This window comes from Acipenser ruthenus, chromosome 2, assembly GCF_902713425.1.
Source record: "Acipenser ruthenus chromosome 2, fAciRut3.2 maternal haplotype, whole genome shotgun sequence".
Taxonomy (NCBI): Eukaryota; Metazoa; Chordata; class Actinopteri; order Acipenseriformes; family Acipenseridae; genus Acipenser; species Acipenser ruthenus.
Window position 1 is genome coordinate 815,309 of NC_081190.1, and position 24,260 is coordinate 839,568.

Sequence of the window (24,260 nt, forward strand, 5' to 3'; positions counted from 1 at the left end):
CGCTTGAACACTACAAGCTCTCACACAGCAGGGTTTTAGTGCTGAAGTGAAGGAGCTTGAACACTACAAGCTCTCACACAGCAGGGTTTTAGTTCCAAAGTGAAGGAGCTTGAACACTACAAGCTCTCACACAGCAGGGTTTTAGTGCTGAAGTGAAGGCGCTTGAACACTACAAGCTCTCACACAGCAGGGTTTTAGTGCTGAAGTGAAGGAGCTTGAACACTACAAGCTCTCACACAGCAGGGTTTTAGTGCTGAAGTGAAGGCGCTTGAACACTACAAGCTCTCACACAGCAGGGTTTTAGTGCCAAAGTGAAGGCGCTTGAACACTACAAGCTCTCACACAGCAGGGTTTTAGTTCCAAAGTGAAGGAGCTTGAACACTACAAGCTCTCACACAGCAGGGTTTTAGTGCTGAAGTGAAGGCGCTTGAACACTACAAGCTCTCACACAGCAGGGTTTTAGTTCCAAAGTGAAGGAGCTTGAACACTACAAGCTCTCACACAGCAGGGTTTTAGTGCTGAAGTGAAGGCGCTTGAACACTACAAGCTCTCACACAGCAGGGTTTTAGTGCTGAAGTGAAGGCGCTTGAACACTACAAGCTCTCACACAGCAGGGTTTTAGTGCTGAAGTGAAGGCGCTTGAACACTACAAGCTCTCACACAGCAGGGTTTTAGTGCCGAAGTGAAGGCGCTTGAACACTACAAGCTCTCACACAGCAGGGTTTTAGTTCCAAAGTGAAGGAGCTTGAACACTACAAGCTCTCACACAGCAGGGTTTTAGTGCTGAAGTGAAGGCGCTTGAACACTACAAGCTCTCACACAGCAGGGTTTTAGTGCTGAAGTGAAGGCGCTTGAACACTACAAGCTCTCACACAGCAGGGTTTTAGTGCTGAAGTGAAGGAGCTTGAACACTACAAGCTCTCACACAGCAGGGTTTTAGTGCTGAAGTGAAGGAGCTTGAACACTACAAGCTCTCACACAGCAGGGTTTTAGTGCTGAAGTGAAGGAGCTTGAACACTACAAGCTCTCACACAGCAGGGTTTTAGTGCTGAAGTGAAGGAGCTTGAACACTACAAGCTCTCACACAGCAGGGTTTTAGTGCCGAAGTGAAGGCGCTTGAACACTACAAGCTCTCACACAGCAGGGTTTTAGTGCTGAAGTGAAGGAGCTTGAACACTACAAGCTCTCACACAGCAGGGTTTTAGTTCCAAAGTGAAGGAGCTTGAACACTACAAGCTCTCACACAGCAGGGTTTTAGTGCTGAAGTGAAGGCGCTTGAACACTACAAGCTCTCACACAGCAGGGTTTTAGTTCCAAAGTGAAGGAGCTTGAACACTACAAGCTCTCACACAGCAGGGTTTTAGTGCTGAAGTGAAGGAGCTTGAACACTACAAGCTCTCACACAGCAGGGTTTTAGTTCCAAAGTGAAGGAGCTTGAACACTACAAGCTCTCACACAGCAGGGTTTTAGTGCTGAAGTGAAGGCGCTTGAACACTACAAGCTCTCACACAGCAGGGTTTTAGTGCCGAAGTGAAGGCGCTTGAACACTACAAGCTCTCACACAGCAGGGTTTTAGTGCTGAAGTGAAGGAGCTTGAACACTACAAGCTCTCACACAGCAGGGTTTTAGTGCTGAAGTGAAGGAGCTTGAACACTACAAGCTCTCACACAGCAGGGTTTTAGTGCTGAAGTGAAGGCGCTTGAACACTACAAGCTCTCACACAGCAGGGTTTTAGTGCTGAAGTGAAGGAGCTTGAACACTACAAGCTCTCACACAGCAGGGTTTTAGTGCTGAAGTGAAGGCGCTTGAACACTACAAGCTCTCACACAGCAGGGTTTTAGTGCTGAAGTGAAGGAGCTTGAACACTACAAGCTCTCACACAGCAGGGTTTTAGTGCTGAAGTGAAGGCGCTTGAACACTACAAGCTCTCACACAGCAGGGTTTTAGTGCTGAAGTGAAGGAGCTTGAACACTACAAGCTCTCACACAGCAGGGTTTTAGTTCCAAAGTGAAGGAGCTTGAACACTACAAGCTCTCACACAGCAGGGTTTTAGTTCCAAAGTGAAGGAGCTTGAACACTACAAGCTCTCACACAGCAGGGTTTTAGTGCTGAAGTGAAGGCGCTTGAACACTACAAGCTCTCACACAGCAGGGTTTTAGTGCCGAAGTGAAGGAGCTTGAACACTACAAGCTCTCACACAGCAGGGTTTTAGTGCCGAAGTGAAGGAGCTTGAACACTACAAGCTCTCACACAGCAGGGTTTTAGTTCCAAAGAGAAGGAGCTTGAACACTACAAGCTCTCACACAGCAGGGTTTTAGTTCCAAAGTGAAGGAGCTTGAACACTACAAGCTCTCACACAGCAGGGTTTTAGTGCTGAAGTGAAGGCGCTTGAACACTACAAGCTCTCACACAGCAGGGTTTTAGTGCCGAAGTGAAGGAGCTTGAACACTACAAGCTCTCACACAGCAGGGTTTTAGTGCCAAAGTGAAGGCGCTTGAACACTACAAGCTCTCACACAGCAGGGTTTTAGTGCCGAAGTGAAGGCGCTTGAACACTACAAGCTCTCACACAGCAGGGTTTTAGTGCCGAAGTGAAGGCGCTTGAACACTACAAGCTCTCACACAGCAGGGTTTTAGTTCCAAAGAGAAGGAGCTTGAACACTACAAGCTCTCACACAGCAGGGTTTTAGTTCCAGAGTGAAGGAGCTTGAACACTACAAGCTCTCACACAGCAGGGTTTTAGTTCCAAAGTGAAGGAGCTTGAACACTACAAGCTCTCACACAGCAGGGTTTTAGTTCCAAAGTGAAGGAGCTTGAACACTACAAGCTCTCACACAGCAGGGTTTTAGTGCTGAAGTGAAGGAGCTTGAACACTACAAGCTCTCACACAGCAGGGTTTTAGTGCTGAAGTGAAGGAGCTTGAACACTACAAGCTCTCACACAGCAGGGTTTTAGTGCTGAAGTGAAGGTGCTTGAACACTACAAGCTCTCACACAGCAGGGTTTTAGTTCCAAAGAGAAGGAGCTTGAACACTACAAGCTCTCACACAGCAGGGTTTTAGTGCTGAAGTGAAGGAGCTTGAACACTACAAGCTCTCACACAGCAGGGTTTTAGTTCCAAAGAGAAGGAGCTTGAACACTACAAGCTCTCACACAGCAGGGTTTTAGTGCTGAAGTGAAGGAGCTTGAACACTACAAGCTCTCACACAGCAGGGTTTTAGTGCTGAAGTGAAGGAGCTTGAACACTACAAGCTCTCACACAGCAGGGTTTTAGTGCCAAAGTGAAGGAGCTTGAACACTACAAGCTCTCACACAGCAGGGTTTTAGTTCCAAAGAGAAGGAGCTTGAACACTACAAGCTCTCACACAGCAGGGTTTTAGTTCCAAAGTGAAGGAGCTTGAACACTACAAGCTTTCACACAGCAGGGTTTTAGTTCCAAAGTGAAGGAGCTTGAACACTACAAGCTCTCACACAGCAGGGTTTTAGTTCCAAAGAGAAGGAGCTTGAACACTACAAGCTCTCACACAGCAGGGTTTTAGTGCTGAAGTGAAGGAGCTTGAACACTACAAGCTCTCACACAGCAGGGTTTTAGTTCCAAAGAGAAGGAGCTTGAACACTACAAGCTCTCACACAGCAGGGTTTTAGTGCTGAAGTGAAGGCGCTTGAACACTACAAGCTCTCACACAGCAGGGTTTTAGTGCTGAAGTGAAGGCGCTTGAACACTACAAGCTCTCACACAGCAGGGTTTTAGTGCCGAAGTGAAGGAGCTTGAACACTACAAGCTCTCACACAGCAGGGTTTTAGTGCTGAAGTGAAGGCGCTTGAACACTACAAGCTCTCACACAGCAGGGTTTTAGTGCCGAAGTGAAGGAGCTTGAACACTACAAGCTCTCACACAGCAGGGTTTTAGTGCCGAAGTGAAGGAGCTTGAACACTACAAGCTCTCACACAGCAGGGTTTTAGTGCTGAAGTGAAGGCGCTTGAACACTACAAGCTCTCACACAGCAGGGTTTTAGTGCTGAAGTGAAGGCGCTTGAACACTACAAGCTCTCACACAGCAGGGTTTTAGTTCCAAAGAGAAGGAGCTTGAACACTACAAGCTCTCACACAGCAGGGTTTTAGTGCTGAAGTGAAGGCGCTTGAACACTACAAGCTCTCACACAGCAGGGTTTTAGTGCTGAAGTGAAGGCGCTTGAACACTACAAGCTCTCACACAGCAGGGTTTTAGTTCCAAAGTGAAGGCGCTTGAACACTACAAGCTCTCACACAGCAGGGTTTTAGTTCCAAAGTGAAGGAGCTTGAACACTACAAGCTCTCACACAGCAGGGTTTTAGTGCTGAAGTGAAGGCGCTTGAACACTACAAGCTCTCACACAGCAGGGTTTTAGTGCTGAAGTGAAGGAGCTTGAACACTACAAGCTCTCACACAGCAGGGTTTTAGTGCTGAAGTGAAGGCGCTTGAACACTACAAGCTCTCACACAGCAGGGTTTTAGTGCTGAAGTGAAGGAGCTTGAACACTACAAGCTCTCACACAGCAGGGTTTTAGTGCTGAAGTGAAGGAGCTTGAACACTACAAGCTCTCACACAGCAGGGTTTTAGTGCTGAAGTGAAGGTGCTTGAACACTACAAGCTCTCACACAGCAGGGTTTTAGTTCCAAAGAGAAGGAGCTTGAACACTACAAGCTCTCACACAGCAGGGTTTTAGTTCCAGAGTGAAGGAGCTTGAACACTACAAGCTCTCACACAGCAGGGTTTTAGTTCCAAAGTGAAGGAGCTTGAACACTACAAGCTCTCACACAGCAGGGTTTTAGTTCCAAAGTGAAGGAGCTTGAACACTACAAGCTCTCACACAGCAGGGTTTTAGTGCTGAAGTGAAGGAGCTTGAACACTACAAGCTCTCACACAGCAGGGTTTTAGTGCTGAAGTGAAGGAGCTTGAACACTACAAGCTCTCACACAGCAGGGTTTTAGTGCTGAAGTGAAGGTGCTTGAACACTACAAGCTCTCACACAGCAGGGTTTTAGTTCCAAAGAGAAGGAGCTTGAACACTACAAGCTCTCACACAGCAGGGTTTTAGTGCTGAAGTGAAGGAGCTTGAACACTACAAGCTCTCACACAGCAGGGTTTTAGTTCCAAAGAGAAGGAGCTTGAACACTACAAGCTCTCACACAGCAGGGTTTTAGTGCTGAAGTGAAGGAGCTTGAACACTACAAGCTCTCACACAGCAGGGTTTTAGTGCTGAAGTGAAGGAGCTTGAACACTACAAGCTCTCACACAGCAGGGTTTTAGTGCCAAAGTGAAGGAGCTTGAACACTACAAGCTCTCACACAGCAGGGTTTTAGTTCCAAAGAGAAGGAGCTTGAACACTACAAGCTCTCACACAGCAGGGTTTTAGTTCCAAAGTGAAGGAGCTTGAACACTACAAGCTCTCACACAGCAGGGTTTTAGTTCCAAAGTGAAGGAGCTTGAACACTACAAGCTCTCACACAGCAGGGTTTTAGTTCCAAAGAGAAGGAGCTTGAACACTACAAGCTCTCACACAGCAGGGTTTTAGTGCTGAAGTGAAGGAGCTTGAACACTACAAGCTCTCACACAGCAGGGTTTTAGTTCCAAAGAGAAGGAGCTTGAACACTACAAGCTCTCACACAGCAGGGTTTTAGTGCTGAAGTGAAGGCGCTTGAACACTACAAGCTCTCACACAGCAGGGTTTTAGTGCTGAAGTGAAGGCGCTTGAACACTACAAGCTCTCACACAGCAGGGTTTTAGTGCCGAAGTGAAGGAGCTTGAACACTACAAGCTCTCACACAGCAGGGTTTTAGTGCTGAAGTGAAGGCGCTTGAACACTACAAGCTCTCACACAGCAGGGTTTTAGTGCCGAAGTGAAGGAGCTTGAACACTACAAGCTCTCACACAGCAGGGTTTTAGTGCCGAAGTGAAGGAGCTTGAACACTACAAGCTCTCACACAGCAGGGTTTTAGTGCTGAAGTGAAGGAGCTTGAACACTACAAGCTCTCACACAGCAGGGTTTTAGTTCCAAAGTGAAGGAGCTTGAACACTACAAGCTCTCACACAGCAGGGTTTTAGTGCTGAAGTGAAGGAGCTTGAACACTACAAGCTCTCACACAGCAGGGTTTTAGTTCCAAAGTGAAGGAGCTTGAACACTACAAGCTCTCACACAGCAGGGTTTTAGTGCTGAAGTGAAGGAGCTTGAACACTACAAGCTCTCACACAGCAGGGTTTTAGTGCTGAAGTGAAGGCGCTTGAACACTACAAGCTCTCACACAGCAGGGTTTTAGTTCCAAAGTGAAGGCGCTTGAACACTACAAGCTCTCACACAGCAGGGTTTTAGTTCCAAAGTGAAGGAGCTTGAACACTACAAGCTCTCACACAGCAGGGTTTTAGTGCTGAAGTGAAGGAGCTTGAACACTACAAGCTCTCACACAGCAGGGTTTTAGTGCTGAAGTGAAGGAGCTTGAACACTACAAGCTCTCACACAGCAGGGTTTTAGTGCTGAAGTGAAGGCGCTTGAACACTACAAGCTCTCACACAGCAGGGTTTTAGTTCCAAAGTGAAGGAGCTTGAACACTACAAGCTCTCACACAGCAGGGTTTTAGTGCTGAAGTGAAGGCGCTTGAACACTACAAGCTCTCACACAGCAGGGTTTTAGTGCTGAAGTGAAGGCGCTTGAACACTACAAGCTCTCACACAGCAGGGTTTTAGTGCTGAAGTGAAGGAGCTTGAACACTACAAGCTCTCACACAGCAGGGTTTTAGTGCTGAAGTGAAGGCGCTTGAACACTACAAGCTCTCACACAGCAGGGTTTTAGTGCCGAAGTGAAGGCGCTTGAACACTACAAGCTCTCACACAGCAGGGTTTTAGTGCTGAAGTGAAGGCGCTTGAACACTACAAGCTCTCACACAGCAGGGTTTTAGTTCCAAAGTGAAGGAGCTTGAACACTACAAGCTCTCACACAGCAGGGTTTTAGTTCCAAAGTGAAGGAGCTTGAACACTACAAGCTCTCACACAGCAGGGTTTTAGTGCTGAAGTGAAGGAGCTTGAACACTACAAGCTCTCACACAGCAGGGTTTTAGTTCCAAAGTGAAGGAGCTTGAACACTACAAGCTCTCACACAGCAGGGTTTTAGTGCTGAAGTGAAGGAGCTTGAACACTACAAGCTCTCACACAGCAGGGTTTTAGTGCTGAAGTGAAGGAGCTTGAACACTACAAGCTCTCACACAGCAGGGTTTTAGTGCTGAAGTGAAGGAGCTTGAACACTACAAGCTCTCACACAGCAGGGTTTTAGTGCCGAAGTGAAGGAGCTTGAACACTACAAGCTCTCACACAGCAGGGTTTTAGTGCTGAAGTGAAGGAGCTTGAACACTACAAGCTCTCACACAGCAGGGTTTTAGTGCCGAAGTGAAGGCGCTTGAACACTACAAGCTCTCACACAGCAGGGTTTTAGTTCCAAAGTGAAGGAGCTTGAACACTACAAGCTCTCACACAGCAGGGTTTTAGTTCCAAAGTGAAGGAGCTTGAACACTACAAGCTCTCACACAGCAGGGTTTTAACCAAGCTCTTGGAATGATCAAGAGGCCATCATTTGCAGCTCTTAAAGTGTGAGCTGGTTTAGAGGGTAACTCACACAAACAGCCAGGGCCAGAGCCTTAAGAGAGCAGCAGCATTTTGAAATCAATGTGTTGCTTCACAGGAAGCCAACGTAGTGACCTTAAAATGTGGAAATACAGCAAACAGACTTATTGTGTGGAAATATTCTTGCACACACACTAACTCTGTTAGTGAGAGCTCAGGCAAGAGAAAGGTGGGGTTCCATAAAAATGCAGTCATTAAATTCCAGTCTGACTGCAAATAAGAATCGCAGCGTGGGTGAAAGTGACCCAACTCTGTGGTGTGCTTCCTGGAGAAGAAATGAAAATTCCCTCGGGAAAGAAGCCATGACAAGAGGACACTGATGAGAAGGAGGGTTTTTTAATTGGACAGGATTACATTACAGAGGAATCTGTGTAATTGGAAATGATGTATGTATTCAGATGCCTGTTTTCTTCACATGTGGGTCGAGATTCAATTCTCTTTGTGCTGGAATGGGTCAGCAAAATGACCTCTAATAAAAAGCTAGTAAGGGCTGTGGTCCAGTCCAGGTATGAAATAACAAGGCGACTGCATTATAAAGACCCTGTATTGCATACCGCCGATGCTTCTACACCTCTAATAAACAGCCACAACTGGAAAGACCAAACAGGAGGTGCAGTCTCCTTAATTTATCAAATTAAACAAAGCATAAAACCAAAATGACTGTAGAAAACGTAATGTATACAACGGGACTCCCCTCGAGAGGGCAGGTATCTCACAGTCAGCCCACTCAGGGCAAGCTGCAGCCACCACTCCAGCATGGAGCATATCAGATATCGCCATCAATCCAACACAGAGTAGAGATACAGCCATCAAATTAGGCATGGAGTAGATCCACACAGCCTCAACACCTGAGGGGTCTTTGGGGGAGGCAGGAGGGGTGATCGGGGGGGGGGGTCCTCAGACAGTCCACCGCTCGCTGCGCACCTCCACCTCCCGCACCAGCCCCGCCCCAAGGGTCTCGAAGTCTTCCAGGATGGCCTCCACGTTGGGCACGGTCTGCGCCTCGCTCCCCTTCACCTGCACCAGCCGGGCCTTCACATGGGCCGTCTTATAGAGAGAGAAAGAGAGAGGAGGTTACACCACAGCATCCCTCCCAATCAATCAATCAATCAATCTCATCAATCAATCAATCAATCAATCAATCAATCAATGGTAACCTGGCCAATAAGGATCAGGCTGCAGCAACACAGGACAACGTACAATACGCATGTAAAAAATAAAAATCAATGTTATAGCAACACACGGTTCTCCCCAGGCCTTTCAGATGCTACTGTGCCTTTAACAATAAGGATCTGATTGCGCTTCTAGCAGACTAGATCAGTTGGAACCACATGACAGCTGTTTTACGTCTTGACACAACATTTAACCAATCAGAGACTTGAAGGGGCGGGTTTTCTGTGTTAAACACTAAAACGTTAAAATGACTGCTAAAAAAATAACCGATTACTTTCAAGGCAAAAATAGCGACAATGAATGCAGGGTTTTCAAAACAAGCAGGCGATCTGCGCAATCCAATGCTTGTGAGAGATATTGGGGGTTGTATAGAGGTTGTACACCTTTAAGAAGAAAGGCATGCTGGGATATCAGCTGAACACTTGTCAGCTGACCTACAAATGCTTCAGTGCAGCGGTGCTGGATTATTACACTGCGGTTTCATGATGACCAAACGTGTGTGAGTTCTGCTGTGTACAAAAATGGATAAAATGAACAGCAAAAAACAAAAATAGACATGAAAACTTAAAGAAAACCATTTAAATGAAGCAATAAGCTAATTAAGCTAAAAAGGAAGTGAAAAGGGTTACCATTTTTTTTGTGAACTCCAGTAACCCTACGTTATCTTTCCCCGGTCAAATCGTAGAGTGCCTAAATAAGCAGGTAATTTACCAGAATATAAAACCAGATATAGTCAACGAAAGACAACACATTATTAGAATTCTTTGTCGTATTATATATTTAAGGTAAGGCAAGTTTATTTTTCTGTTAAAAGTGCTCCCGGCTGGAATGTTCTGCCGCCCGGCTGCACAGAATTCCTGGGGGGAGCCCTGGAACATAACACAAAGTACACAATAACTACATCCGATACGAAACTGCATCATAAATACGGATAAAGCATACAAGCCCACCCAATGCAGAGTCAGCAGTTACAAGAATCAACAGCAAATCCAAGCTGTGATGAACAATGTTAGCAGAAACTAAACAGATTCATTTCACATGTAAACAGATTCATTTCACATGTATGGAACTATCTGCTTCTGCAAATTCAAACAAGTGGCTACCAAATACAGACAAGATCTCAGCAACTGCCATTTAAAAACATTGCATCTTACTTCCATCCCTGTACCACAATTTTGTCCACCTCAGTGCAATAAGCAACTACCCACCCCTTCTCAGAGGTTCATAGCCTTTAAATCATAGTCTTATGTTTGTGGGGGCACCATTTAAAAAAAAATGTATACATTCTTTGAATAGTGATCTTTCGTTAAACTGAGGGAAAGGCAATCCAAAAAAAAGACAGTGGATTTATGATGTGAAACACAACATGCAGGAATGGAGAGCGCGAGTACCAGGCTCCACCAAGAATACACGGCTCCGGACACAACACCTCGGAAATCTCCTTTCAATTCTTATTTTTCCAGCTCATACTTCTTGAAACTCTGTTACAAGGTCAGCTGTATAACACCAACACCACATGTATACAGTGCCTTTCAAGATGAGAAGTATTCTCAAAAGCACTTCTCTAACAGTAGGGCCTGCAGGCAGTGGTACTTACAGGTCAAACAAAAGGGACCAGGAACAAAGCCTGCCTGCTGCTGGGAATCTGAGGAAGGGCTGCAGGGAGCCACGCAGATCACAGGTTGATTAAGAGCATAATGCGAGCTGAAGAATTAACCTCGCGTTGCCTGACTTGTGATTGATCGACCAGCTGATTTGTGTTGGTAAAAAATCTGCACAGGTTAATTGGTTGATTGTAATTTCCTGAAATTGTCATGCTTTCCATGGGAACAGTGGGAGGATTCAATCAATCAAGTGTCATGTCTGGATGATAGAAAAAGCCTGGCGATAGCGTTTATGCACAGTTATTATTTGTCCTGTTTTATTGTTTTACAATATTGCTATTGTTGCTGTGAAACATAACCTGCAGGATCTGGAATCTCATTCCTGGTATCCAGGTTATAATTAATAAAATTGAGCCGACACAGCATTTCATCCAGATATCTCTGGTCTCCAGCGGCTCTCTGCTCTCTGGCACCTAGTTCTCCTGCTACAGCTTAACACGAAGTTCATCAGTTTGACCCGACTAAATACTTGAGCCTGCTGTTTAGAAAAGACTTGTTCAAACAAGCGTGTCTTCAGATAAGATTTTAAAAAACAAGACCGACGTCCCATGGCAAGGCATTCCAAAGCCTTGGAGCACAAAAGTGATTTCACCCTTTGTACTCAGATTGAGTCTAGGAGGCCTCAACAACCCTGTGTCAAGTACAGGCAGGAGCAAGTGGTTACAATAACAACAAGAGGCAGGATCCAGTTCAATTAACAGCCTCACAAGCTAAAGGCAAGCTTTTAAAATCTACTCTTTTTTATCTAAGCCATGACCTCATAACATCAGGCATCGCTGTAAATCAGGGCTTCTCAAACTCGGTCCTGGGGACCCCCTGTGGCTGCTGGTTTTCATTCAAACCCAGCTCTCAATTACTGAACTAGACCCTTAACTGAACTGATCATTAGCTTAATTAGACCTTTTTACTTGTTTTCAGCTCTTAAACAGTTGCTGTTCAAGTTACTTATCAAATGTTACAGCGAACTTGAAATCTGCTACTGTTCAAGAGCTGAAAACAAGTAAATGAACAGTTAGAGCAGGGGTGTCAAACTCCAGTCCTCGAGGGCCACAGGGTCTTCTGGTTTTCATTCCAACTTAAGCTCTCAATTGACATAATTGATCTAATTATTTGTTCAATTTGACATATGTAATATTTTTCAAGGTCTTTTACAGTTGACGGGTTAAAAAATGCACTGATTCAAGGTACACTACCTATGAAACATGTTGAGGCCTGAAGAGAAGTGTTAAATGTGTCCAGTTAATCAAATAATTAGACCAATTAAATAATTGAGAGCTCGGGTGGAACGAAAGCCAGAAGACACTGCGGCCCTCCAGGAACCGAGTTTGACACCCCTGAGTTAGAGGCTGGGAGTGGAAGGGGACTTCAGGCCATGCACAACACAAATAAGCCCTCAGACCAGGGGAGTGAGGCTGGGAGTGATAGGGGACTTCAGACCACGCACCACAAATAAGCCCTCAGACCAGGGGAGTGAGGCTGGGAGTGATAGGGGACTTCAGACCATGCACCACAAATAAGCCCTCAGACCAGGGGAGTGAGGCTGGGAGTGATAGGGGACTTCAGACCATGCACCACAAATAAGCCCTCAGACCAGGGGGGGGCAAAGCTGGGCCCTTCCACTCCTGGTCTTTGTTCCAACCCTGGTCTGAATTGTTTAACCTAACCCATTAAACCTCCATCCAGACCCTAGTTCACATGATACCTGTACCTGTTAAATGTGGAGTGGATTGGCCCTCCAGGACCGTGATTGGACAGCCCTGCCTTAACAAAACACAGCTCCAGTGTAGATAGCTATATCTTAGTGAAGAGCAGCGGGTTTAAAAGTGTTTCCACTGGCATAAGATGTCACACGGTGTGAAGTGCACAGTGTGAAATGCTTTCATCCTTGATTACCGTTCTTAAAAAGACAGCTTCTCTTCCAGAACGGATCACGTTTCACAGTAAATGCAGTCTTAAGCCCTGAAGACCTAAATACCAACAACCTCTGCTGTGTCGCAGACAACGCCTGAGAATACCTCGGAATCCAATGCAAAGCAGCAAGACTCTGCATGTTCTACAGGACCTCCTGATTTAACCCCTTCACACCCAGGACGTGCATAACCCCCCCCCCCCCTTTGTGACTTCCTGGATGATTTTACGCCTTGCTCTTGGAAACATTTTGGCAGGACGGCCACTCCTGGGAAGATTCACTACTGTCCCAAACTTTCTTCATTTGTACAATATGGCTCTGACTGTGGTTCGGTGGAGCCCCAGAGCCTTAGAAAAGGCTTTGTAACCCTTTGCAGACTGATAGGCATCAACAACTCTTTTCCGGAGGTCTTCAGTAATTTCTTTTGTTCGTGCCTCTAGAAATTGTGTGCTGACAACTTCACTCTGATGGCAAGGGTCAAAGTTAGTCAGATTTATATTGGGCAGGGCTGGCCCAAATCAGAACTGGTTGTTAACCAAAGTACTCAAGCAGCTGACCCTAATTATCGCTTTAATTGTGTTGAGTTAACTACGGGGGGGGGGGGGGGGGCAATAACTTTTTCACACCTGAAGATTGCATGTTTGATTACCTTGCACACCAAACAAATGAAAGAAGCACCAAATTTTGGTGTCATTTTTTCTCTCAGACTCCCTCTATATACTACTACAACCCCCCAAAAAATCTGACCAAATACAATGTGAATAATGTGCAAAAATAAGACAGGGGGCAAATGCTTTTTCACGGCACTATATATATATTACATATACTCCAACTGCATATATTATATACATATATATATATATATATATATATATATATGTATATATATATAATCATTGATTTATGGTATTTTCACACCCGGAGTTGAGGTGGCTAATCTGGGTGTGTCAATGTCTCAGAGCTCAAGCACAAGGAAACTGAAAGATGAATAGCCATCTGGTTCCCCGCGGTGACTTGCTGCATGTTATGACACGCCTATCTGTACATGTTCCTACTTGGAACTACTGTAAGCGCAGGGGTCAACATATGTAACCAGGGCCAGATTACAGGGCGTTTGTCTAGGGCACAGGAACCTCAGATGGAACCGGAATCATGGCTGCTCCCTCCTCCCTTCACTCACCCGGAATGGCTGGGGTGCGAAGGCCTGTGGTTTCCACAGCACTGCAATCACCGTGCCTCCGAACGGGTCACAGAAAAACAACGCCAGCTCTTCAAAGGCATCCTGGGAAAAAAAACACCACAGCGGTCATGAGCACCAGCCACCGCACCACCACGCTGTTACTTCTGCAAATATACCCCATGACAGTTCCATTAAATGGTGTTAAAACTTGCACAGTAAATATTTCCTTTTTGGCCATCGCTTGTGGGCAAAGTTCCCCTCCTACAGCCTCTCAAGATGTAAGAGTGTCTGTCCCCCCAATCAGTGCTAGAGAGTTTTAAAATAGCCGTGGTGCACAGAGGGAAGAGAAGAGCTGAACAATACTATATGAAGCACGCAAGAGCCTCTTCATTGCCACCTGGGGTACAAGCATTCCTCCAGCAGGAAATAAGAGTTATCTGACCAGCATCAGTACACAGCTCAATTACAGAGATGGAAGCAACAGCGATAAGCCTCAGTCACAACAGGGACAGAGACAGGGTAATCTGCCTGCAGATTGAAGGCATTAGAAGGAACGTGCTTTAAGGAGTGGCACATGCTATTTCTTTTTTTTAACACATGCAATGGGGCGAATGACCGTGAGACCGGGGGTTCAGTTTCATGCTGGTTGGTCCCCAGGGCTGTGATGGGGAAGCAATCAAGGGATGGAGTCTGGACAGATAAATATTTGCAGCCATAATGATGGGAAATTGTAAATCACCATAGGAGATAATGCAGCGTCTTCGCTGTGATAAAGAGAACTCTTGGGAGAAGCGGTCTGCTCCCATAATAAAGACATTGAGAAGTGTAACAAAGCTTTAGAGTCATGCCAGTGTAAGGGTGCCTCAATCATGCTGAACTGATACGATACGAAATGCTTTAGAGGCACGCCGGACATTCAGATCTGCCACAAGCTTTGGCAAACTGCTTTTCAATTGACTTTTTCATTTCGGGTCCTAAAGGATCCCAGTGATTCAGCATCAAGGACATGACTAGGCAGCCCATTCCATTCCGTCTCTGTGTGAAGAAGAGTCTCCATCAGCAGCATGACTAGGTAACCCATTCCATCCCCTCACCACTCTCTGTGTGAAGAAGAGTCTCCTTCAGCAACATGACTAGGTAACCCATTCCATCCCCTCACCCCTCTCTGTGTGAAGAAGAGTCTCCTTCAGCAGCATGACTAGGTAACCCATTCCATCCCCTCACCACTCTCTGTGTGAAGAAGAGTCTCCTTCAGCAACATGGCTAGGGAACCCATTCCATCCCCTCACCCCTCTCTGTGTGAAGAAGAGTCTCCTTCAGCAACATGACTAGGTAACCCATTCCATCCCCTCACCACTCTCTGTGTGAAGAAGAGTCTCCTTCAGCAACATGGCTAGGTAACCCATTCCATCCCCTCACCCCTCTATGTGTGAGGAAGAGTCTCCTTCAGCAACATGACTAGGTAACACATTCCATCCCCTCACCCCTCTCTGTGTGAGGAGTCTCCTTCAGCAACATGACTAGGTAACCCATTCCATCCCCTCACCCCTCTCTGTGTGAAGAGTCTCCTTCAGCAACATGACTAGGTAACCCATTCCATCCCCTCACCCCTCTCTGTGTGAAGAAGAGACTCCTTCAACAACATGACTAGGTAACCCATTCCATCCCCTCACTCCTCTTTGTGTGAAGAGTCTCCTTCCCTCTGTCCCAAGTCCATTTCCACTTAATTTCTGGTCCTGGTTTCTGTGCTGCATTTACTGTATTGGTTAGACTTAACTTTGTCAACTCCTTTTAAGATTTTAAGGACTTCAGATCATGTCCCCTTTAATTCTTCTTTGTTTGAGGCTAAATGGACGTCATTATTTTAGCCTATCTAAAGTGTTTGTGCTGAAGCTTGCTTAGACTCTGAATGTAGGACAGTGCTTTCATCCTTGATTACCGTTCTTAAAAAGACAGCTTCTCTTCCAGAACGGATCACGTTTCACAGTAAATGCAGTCTTAAGCCCTGAAGACCTAAATACCAACAACCTCTGCTGTGTCGCAGACAACGCCTGAGAATACCTCAGAATCCAATGCAAAGCAGCAAGACTCTGCATGTTCTACAGGACCTCCTGACGAATTCCAACCTCCTGATTTAACCCCTTCACACCCAGGACGTGCGTAACCTGTGTATAACAAGGTTTCTTTCGCGTGCAGAGTCAGCTTGCGTGTTCAGTCATCAGTACACAGCTCAATTACAGAGATGGAAGCAACAGCGATAAGCCTCAGTCACAACAGGGACAAAGACAGGGTAATCTGCCTGCAGATTGAAGGCATTAGAAGGAACGTGCTTTAAGGAGTGGCACATGCTATTTCTTTTTTTTAACACATGCAATGGGTTAAAGTCAGTGTGCTCAATCATTGCGCGTGTTCAGTCAGTGTGCTCAATCAGTGCGCATGCTCAGTCAGTGTGCTCAATCATTGCGCGTGTTCAGTCAGTGCGCGTGTTCAGTCAGTGTGCTCAATCAGTGCGCATGCTCAGTCAGTGTGCTCAATCATTGCGCGTGTTCAGTCAGTGTGCATGCTCAATCAGTGTGCGTGTTCAGTGCGCATGTTCAGTAAGTGCGCGTGCTCAGTCAGTGTGCTCACTCAGTCAGTGTGCTCAGTCAGTGTGCTCAGGCAGTGTGCGCGTGCTCAGTCAGTGTGCTCAGTCAGTGTTTGTGCTCAGTCAGTGTGTTCGCGTGGTCAGTCAGTGTGTGCGTGCTCAGTCAGTGTACGCGTGCTCAGTCAGTGTGTGCTCAGTCAGTGTGCGCGTGGTCAGTCAGTGTGCTCAGTCAGTGTGCTCAGTCAGTGTGCGCGTGGTCAGTCAGTGTGCTCAGGCAGTGTGCGCGTGCTCAGTCAGTGTGCTCAATCAGTGTTTGTGCTCAGTCAGTGTTTGTGTTCAGTCAGTGTGTTCGCGTGGTCAGTCAGTGTGTGCGTGCTCAGTCAGTGTGCTCAGTCAGTGTGCGCGTGCTCAGTCAGTGTGTGCTCAGTCAGTGTGTGCTCAGTCAGTGTGCGCGTGGTCAGTCAGTGTGCTCAGTCAGTGTGCTCAGTCAGTGTGCGCGTGTTCAGTCAGTGTGCTCAATCAGTGCGCATGCTCAGTCAGTGTGCTCAATCATTGCGCGTGTTCAGTCAGTGTGCATGCTCAATCAGTGTGCGTGTTCAGTGCGCATGTTCAGTAAGTGCGCGTGCTCAGTCAGTGTGCTCACTCAGTCAGTGTGCGCGTGCTCAGTCAGTGTGCTCAGGCAGTGTGCGCGTGCTCAGTCAGTGTGCTCAGTCAGTGTTTGTGCTCAGTCAGTGTGTTCGCGTGGTCAGTCAGTGTGTGCGTGCTCAGTCAGTGTGCTCAGTCAGTGTGCGCGTGCTCAGTCAGTGTGTGCTCAGTCAGTGTGCGCGTGGTCAGTCAGTGTGCTCAGTCAGTGTGCTCAGTCAGTGTGCGCGTGGTCAGTCAGTGTGCTCAGGCAGTGTGCGCGTGCTCAGTCAGTGTGCTCAATCAGTGTTTGTGCTCAGTCAGTGTTTGTGTTCAGTCAGTGTGTTCGCGTGCTCAGTCAGTGTGTGCGTGCTCAGTCAGTGTGCTCAGTCAGTGTGCGCGTGGTCAGTCAGTGTGCTCACTCAGTCAGTGTGCGCGTGGTCAGTCAGTGTGCTCAGGCAGTGTGCTCAGTCAGTGTTTGTGCTCAGTCAGTGTGTTCGCGTGGTCAGTCAGTGTGTGCGTGCTCAGTCAGTGTGCTCAGTCAGTGTGCGCGTGCTCAGTCAGTGTGTGTTCAGTGTGCTCATGCTCAGTCAGTGAGCTCAGTCAGTGTGCTCAGTCAGTGTGCATGCTGTATAGGCTGTGTTGGTGCTGGGGAATGTTTGTTTTGCAGTTGGATCAGAAAACTGCAAAGCTGCAGGCTGCTGCTGCTCAACCAGGATTCAGTGCTGCACTGAGTGACACACACAAGAGAAAACATGTGTTACTTTCATTATATATATTTTTTGTCATTTTTTGAAGCAGTGCTTTATATGTGGCAAGTTAGAAAATAAACCCTTTTATGTTTAATTGTTCATTTAAATACGGCGTTTCGGCTGTGCAGATGTTTGATATGATGTGCTTGAATAAAACTCTTGAGTTGTATCTGATAGTTTGTCTTTCATTTTAATATTGATGTTGTTTAAAATGTAACCGTCACATGGCTGCTGGCGGTGGTTTTAGGTATGAGTATAACCGCGCCGGTTCTAGTGTTAAGCCCCAGGTCTTGTCTGGTTGACCGCCGCTGGCCTCTCTCCAGGGTCACAATGTCCCTTTGGTACTGTGGTGAGCAGAACTGGATACGAAGTGCGGTCTCACCCGTGTATTACACAGCCTCTTCATACCCTCCTTGGATTGGTATTCTACACTTCTGGCGATATACCTAAGCATTCTGTTTCGAGTGCTTTCCTGCACTGTGTGGTTGGGTGCTGACAGCGATGACACTATTACATCACCAAGGTCTTTCTCGTGGTGAGCCTGTTCTAGTTCTATCCGACACATTTGGTATTTGCATCCTACATGTAACATATAGCCGCGGAGCACACAGACAGTCAGACAGAGAGACACAGGGCCAGTCAAACAGGCAGCCAGCCGGCCACCAGGAGAGACAGCACAGACACCCAGCCATAGAGAAAGCAGAGACACCCAGCAATAGAGAAAGCAGAGACACCCAGCCATAGAGACAGCACAGACACCCAGCCATAGACAGCAGACAGCACAGACGCCCAGCCATAGATACAGCACAGACGCCCAGCCATAGACAGCTAAACAGACGTACTCTCAGCTCGCTCAGGTAGCACAGACAGCACAGGCACCCAGCCATAGAGACAGCTAAACAGACGTACTCTCAGCTCGCTCAGGTAGCACAGACAGCACAGACACCCAGCCATAGAGACAGCTAAACAGACGTACTCTCAGCTCGCTCAGGTAGCAGGCGACGGGGTTGAAGTCGACGACGGGCATGTTACCCGAGCCCCCTGCCGCCCCGCTCGGCAGCGCCCCCCTGCTGAAAACGATGCGCGGCGTGTCGACGGCCTGTGCATGCAGAGGAACCTGCTTGGGGTTCAGGTGAATCAGCACATCGTAGATATCCAGGGGAGGACGCAGCACCATCTGCAGGATGGGAGGGAGACAGCAAGCACAGAAAATGTCAATACTGAGCGCAGAAATCAACCTTGATTGCCTCAACCAATGACTTGAAGTTGACCGATGCACATTAGCTACAGGCATTTCTGACAAGTCTGTTTCTTTTGCCTGAAACCATTTTAATGGGGTTGCAAGCATTTCCACACAGTCCTGTCCTCCTCACCTTGACGTCTTGCGGCTGAGTTGGGTCCGTCAGCTGTGTCTCCAGGACCCGCAGGCTCTCTGCAGCCAGAACGATCAGCCTCTGCAGGATCTGAAAGGAAAGCGCCCACAGGACAGAGATTAGCACGGCACACCGTGACACCATGCTGATCTGATTAAAAATGACATCAACGAAGAACACATCCTCGGAGACACAGAGCATGTGACATTTACCCAGAGCAGAATTCAAGATTCATCAGCCTATCGAGGGATTTGCTCAGGGCAGACAGTGTAGGTAAACTGGACACACACACACACACACAAAAAAAAGAGACCAGTCAGGCTGTACTGGGGGGGGGGGGGGGGGGGGGGGGGGGGGGGGAGACCAGGCTGGGTGTACGGGGAGAGAGACCAGGCTGGGTGTACTGAGAGGGATAGGGAGAGAGACCAGGCTGGGTGTACTGGGAGGGATAGGGAGAGAGACCAGGCTGGGTGTACTGAGAGGGATAGGGAGAGAGACCAGGCTGGGTGTACTGAGAGGGATAGGGAGAGAGACTAGGCTGGGTGTACTGGGAGAGAGACCAGGCTGGGTGTACGGGGAGGGATAGGGAGAGAGACCAGGCTGGGTATACTGGGAGAGAGACCAGGCTGGGTGTGCTGGGAGAGAGACCAGGCTGGGTGTACGGGGAGGGATAGGGAGAGAGACCAGGCTGAGTGTACGGGGAGAGAGACCAGGCTGGGTGTACTGAGAGAGAGACCAGGCTGGGTGTACTGGGAGGGATAGGGAGAGAGACCAGGCTGGGTGTACTGAGAGACCAGGCTGGGTGTAATGGGAGGGATAGAGAGAGAGACCAGGCTGGGTGTACGGGGAGAGAGACCAGGCTGGGTGTACTGAGAGAGAGACCAGGCTGGGTGTACTGGGAGGGATAGGGAGAGAGACCAGGCTGGGTGTACTGAGAGACCAGGCTGGGTGTACTGGGAGGGATAGAGAGAGAGACCAGGCTGGGTGTACGGGGAGAGAGACCAGGCTGGGTGTACTGAGAGAGAGACCAGGCTGGGTGTACTGAGAGAGAGACCAGGCTGGGTGTACTGAGAGAGAGACCAGGCTGGGTGTACTGGGAGAGAGACCAGGCTGGGTGTACGGGGAGGGATAGGGAGAGAGACCAGGCTGGGTATACTGGGAGAGAGACCAGGCTGGGTGTGCTGGGAGAGAGACCAGGCTGGGTGTACGGGGAGGGATAGGGAGAGAGACCAGGCTGAGTGTACGGGGAGAGAGACCAGGCTGGGTGTACTGAGAGAGAGACCAGGCTGGGTGTACTGGGAGGGATAGGGAGAGAGACCAGGCTGGGTGTACTGAGAGACCAGGCTGGGTGTGCGGGGAGAGAGACCAGGCTGGGTGTACTGAGAGAGAGACCAGGCTGGGTGTACTGGGAGGGATGGGGAGAGAGACCAGGCTGGGTGTACTGGGAGGGATGGGGAGAGAGACCAGGCTGGGTGTACTGGGAGAGATAGGGAGAGAGACCAGGCTGGGGTGTACTGAGAGGGATAGGGAGAGAGACCAGGCTGGGTGTACTGGGAGGGATAGAGAGAGAGACCAGGCTGGGTGTACGGGGAGAGAGACCAGGCTGGGTGTACGGGGAGAGAGACCAGGCTGGGTGTACGGGGAGAGAGACCAGGCTGGGTGTACGGGGAGAGAGACCAGGCTGGGTGTACGGGGAGAGAGACCAGGCTGGGTGTACGGGGAGAGAGACCAGGCTGGGTGTACGGGGAGAGAGACCAGGCTGGGTGTACGGGGAGAGAGACCAGGCTGGGTGTACGGGGAGAGAGACCAGGCTGGGTGTACGGGGAGAGAGACCAGGCTGGGTGTACGGGGAGAGAGACCAGGCTGGGTGTACGGGGAGAGAGACCAGGCTGGGTGTACGGGGAGAGAGACCAGGCTGGGTGTACGGGGAGAGAGACCAGGCTGGGTGTACTGGGAGGGATAGGGAGAGAGACCAGGCTGGGTGTACTGAGAGATCAGGCTGGGTGCACGGGGAGGGTGAGAGACCCCCTTTACCTGCACGGATGGCCCCTCTTTGGTCCAGACTGAGTTCTTCTTGTCTTTGGGGGTGGCGATGAACATGGCAGGCAGCGAGGAGCGGGAGGCGATAAAATCGTTTCTAATCTCTGTGATTTCCGTGGCTGCGGGATGAGAAAGAGAGGTGCGCCATGTGAATGCAAATGCTATTATACAGTAATAAAAAAAAAAAAAGTACCATTGGATCACTGGAAATCTAATTAACCAAAACCAGCACTGAACAGCATAAGGCATGCACTTACCTCGATTTGAACCATATGGTTTGCGCTTCACGTCAAATCCTTGTTTTTCCATTCAATCCAACTCGCAGCGATGCTAAGCCGTTACAGTATACCCAAGGGTGAAGTCCACCGTTCAGGCAGAGTCAGCTACCCTGACCTTGGCTTTAACATTCAGAGGACTAGAGGCAGATATATCGGCTCAGTGGTGTATGACACTAGAGGACTAAGGGCTGATCTATCTATCTATCTATCTATCTATCTGCTGGCAGAAATTATTTGATTTAGCTATTCTACCTAGGAACAAAATGTGTCAACCAGCAGATGTTTTTACAAATAGCACTAGCATATATTTTTAATAGTTGTAAAATTAATTACAGCTACAACTAATGGTGAATTTAGCAAGCTGTTTTCCGGCTTCTGAAGTCGCTTGAACTGGGGTGGATCTGCACAGAAACCTGGAAAGCGAGGACTGCGATTGGAATTTCAATGAAGAGGACGAGGAGGAGGAGAGAGCTTCGCACGGCAGCCAGGAGACGGGAGTTCTGCATACAATCCCCAGCACTTTCCTATGCTTTACTACACTTTGCTATGCTTTCACTATGATACACTTTTATAAGGGACAGACCTGTAGTCTTTCAGTGAAGATTGCAGTGTGCGCTGCTTAGTCTCCTGAAGGCTAACCCACTCAGATTATTTTTAACCCTGGTTTCTGGTCAAACATTACTCACCACCTTCCTACTTCTTGGTCTTTGCGCAATGAGACGGGCTGGGTTTCCCAGCATTCACAGCACATTCGGATAACTAGTCACCTCCCTTCATTTGGTAGTATGACTAAAGTTTTTAACCCGCCTCAATTCTACAGACATACGTGCTCACAAAATGAAGGTCCCGTTGCCCTGCACTGACAGGACACACTATGTGCACGTCCCTGTTTTTATTGTGCAATTTGGTTTAACTCCCAGACATAGAAAGACATGTCCTTAACATAGTAACAATTCCCTGTCCTCACAATTCTATTAGGTTTAATGTCGCTACAAAACAATGCAGTAACACAGGCACTATGTGTTTTAATTGCTGGAACACTGTGAGATGTACAGAGGCAGCGTCAGTTAGCTACACAGGGGAGGCGGGGTCTCACCTGTGATGTCACCGTTGAGGTTCACAATGAGAGGGTCGTTCCTCCAATCAAATGAGACGAGCAGGTGAAGGAAGCGCAGGAATCCCACCTGCGGGGAGCTGCACAAACAGAGAGAGGGTTGGGTTACAGTAGCTCCCAGAATTCACTGCTTTCCTCTATTGCTCTAATTATTGAGCTCCAGCTGTGAAATCTGAAAATGTTTTTCCAAATCCAGCAACCTCATAAAATAGATTTTCTACAAACCCTGCACCTTTACAGGGATGGGAATAAGACTCCTATTTCAGAGCAGTTTGAGTCATTCCTGTTTATAATAGGAGTTTAATAAGACACACCTAAGCTCGTTACCTGTACACTGTGGATAACCATGCTTGTAGCAAAACCTGGAATGGTTGAAACTGCTGTGCAATAGGAGTCCAATTTCCATCCCTGCTTTCCATATTTAACACACAGTCCAGCACTGTTATGAAAATGCCAGATATTGAGCTCTGAATAGTGTATCCAGCCTTCTCATTTCCATCCCTGCTTTCCATATTTAACACACAGTCCAGCACTGTTCTGACAGTGCCAGATATTGAGCTCTGAATAGTGTATCCAGCCTTCTCATTTCCATCCCTGCTTTCCATATTTAACACACAGTCCAGCACTGTTCTGAAAATGCCAGATATTGAGCTCTGAATAGTGTATCCAGCCTTCTCATTTCCATCCCTGCTTTCCATATTTAACACACAGTCCAGCACTGTTCTGACAATGCCAGATATTGAGCTCTGAATAGTGTATCCAGCCTTCTCATTTCCATCCCTGCTTTCCATATTTAACACACAGTCCAGCACTGTTCTGACAGTGCCAGATATTGAGCTCTGAATAGTGTATCCAGCCTTCTCATTTCCATCCCTGCTTTCCATATTTAACACAGTCCAGCACTGTTCTGACAGTGCCAGATATTGAGCTCTGAATAGTGTATCCAGCCTTCTCATTTCCATCCCTGCTTTCCATATTTAACACACAGTCCAGCACTGTTCTGAAAATGCCAGATATTGAGCACTGAATAGTGTATCCAGCCTTCTCATTTCCATCCCTGCTTTCCATATTTAACACACAGTCCAGCACTGTTCTGACAGTGCCAGATATTGAGCACTGAATAGTGTATCCAGCCTTCTCATTTCCATCCCTGCTTTCCATATTTAACACACAGTCCAGCACTGTTCTGACAATGCCAGATATTGAACACTGAATAGTGTATCCAGACTTCTCATTTCCATCCCTGCTTTCCATATTTAACACACAGTCCAGCACTGTTCTGAAAATGCCAGATATTGAGCACTGAATAGTGTATCCAGACTTCTCATTTCCTGCCCGCGGTTGGCTTAATTGCTGTCTACTTTTCCAGATAAGCCACCTAAAATATTTATTGTTATTTATATCAAACAAACAAAAAAAGGTTTTACAGTGCTTGTATGTTCCTGTGAATAGTATTCAAAATGTTTATTTTCTTCCAGTAAAGTAGCAGCAATTTGCACAATTCATTGTGTATGTAGGTCGAGTAAAACATGCCTTCTCTGAGGGCATTTCGTTACCGGACTTCTGTTTCCATGGACACCGTGAAATCGCGACGGACCCGTCAGTTTCTTACAAGTGATGTTGGTGATGATGGCTGAACGATGAAGCGGTTATCAAATCAATCATCGATTTACACTTTATACCCAAGAAAACAGAGGACAGTGGAGGCGAGTAATGCACATCTTACTGTGATTGATCATTTTTATTGAAAACAGAGGGCAGTGGAGGCGAGTAATGCACATCTTACTGTGACTGATCATTTTTATTGAAAACGTTCAGTAGCTGTACGCTTACACGTTGCCTCTTCTTTTTGAGTGCACAGGCTCTCACTGCCATCGAAACCAGGGGTACCAGATTTCCACAGTAAAAAACTGAAACCTTTTTTT

The 24,260-nt window shown here is 47.6% G+C and overlaps 1 protein-coding gene across 1 annotated transcript in view; it reads right to left on the bottom strand.

Annotated features, from left to right (window-relative positions):
* Nucleotides 1-7,967: 7,967 nt before the first annotated feature.
* The window catches only part of LOC117404057 (nucleolar protein 6), a 48,384-nt gene continuing 32,091 nt past the window's right edge, over nt 7,968-24,260 (bottom strand). Inside the window, exons 21-26 of the mRNA XM_058985798.1 lie at nt 22,318-22,415; nt 20,938-21,062; nt 18,904-18,993; nt 18,507-18,707; nt 13,574-13,675; nt 7,968-8,694 (exon numbers count right to left, since the gene is read on the bottom strand). Coding sequence (XP_058841781.1) covers nt 8,545-8,694; nt 13,574-13,675; nt 18,507-18,707; nt 18,904-18,993; nt 20,938-21,062; nt 22,318-22,415 — 766 coding nt within the window. The 3' untranslated portion in view covers nt 7,968-8,544. The remainder of the gene's footprint in view (nt 8,695-13,573; nt 13,676-18,506; nt 18,708-18,903; nt 18,994-20,937; nt 21,063-22,317; nt 22,416-24,260) is intronic.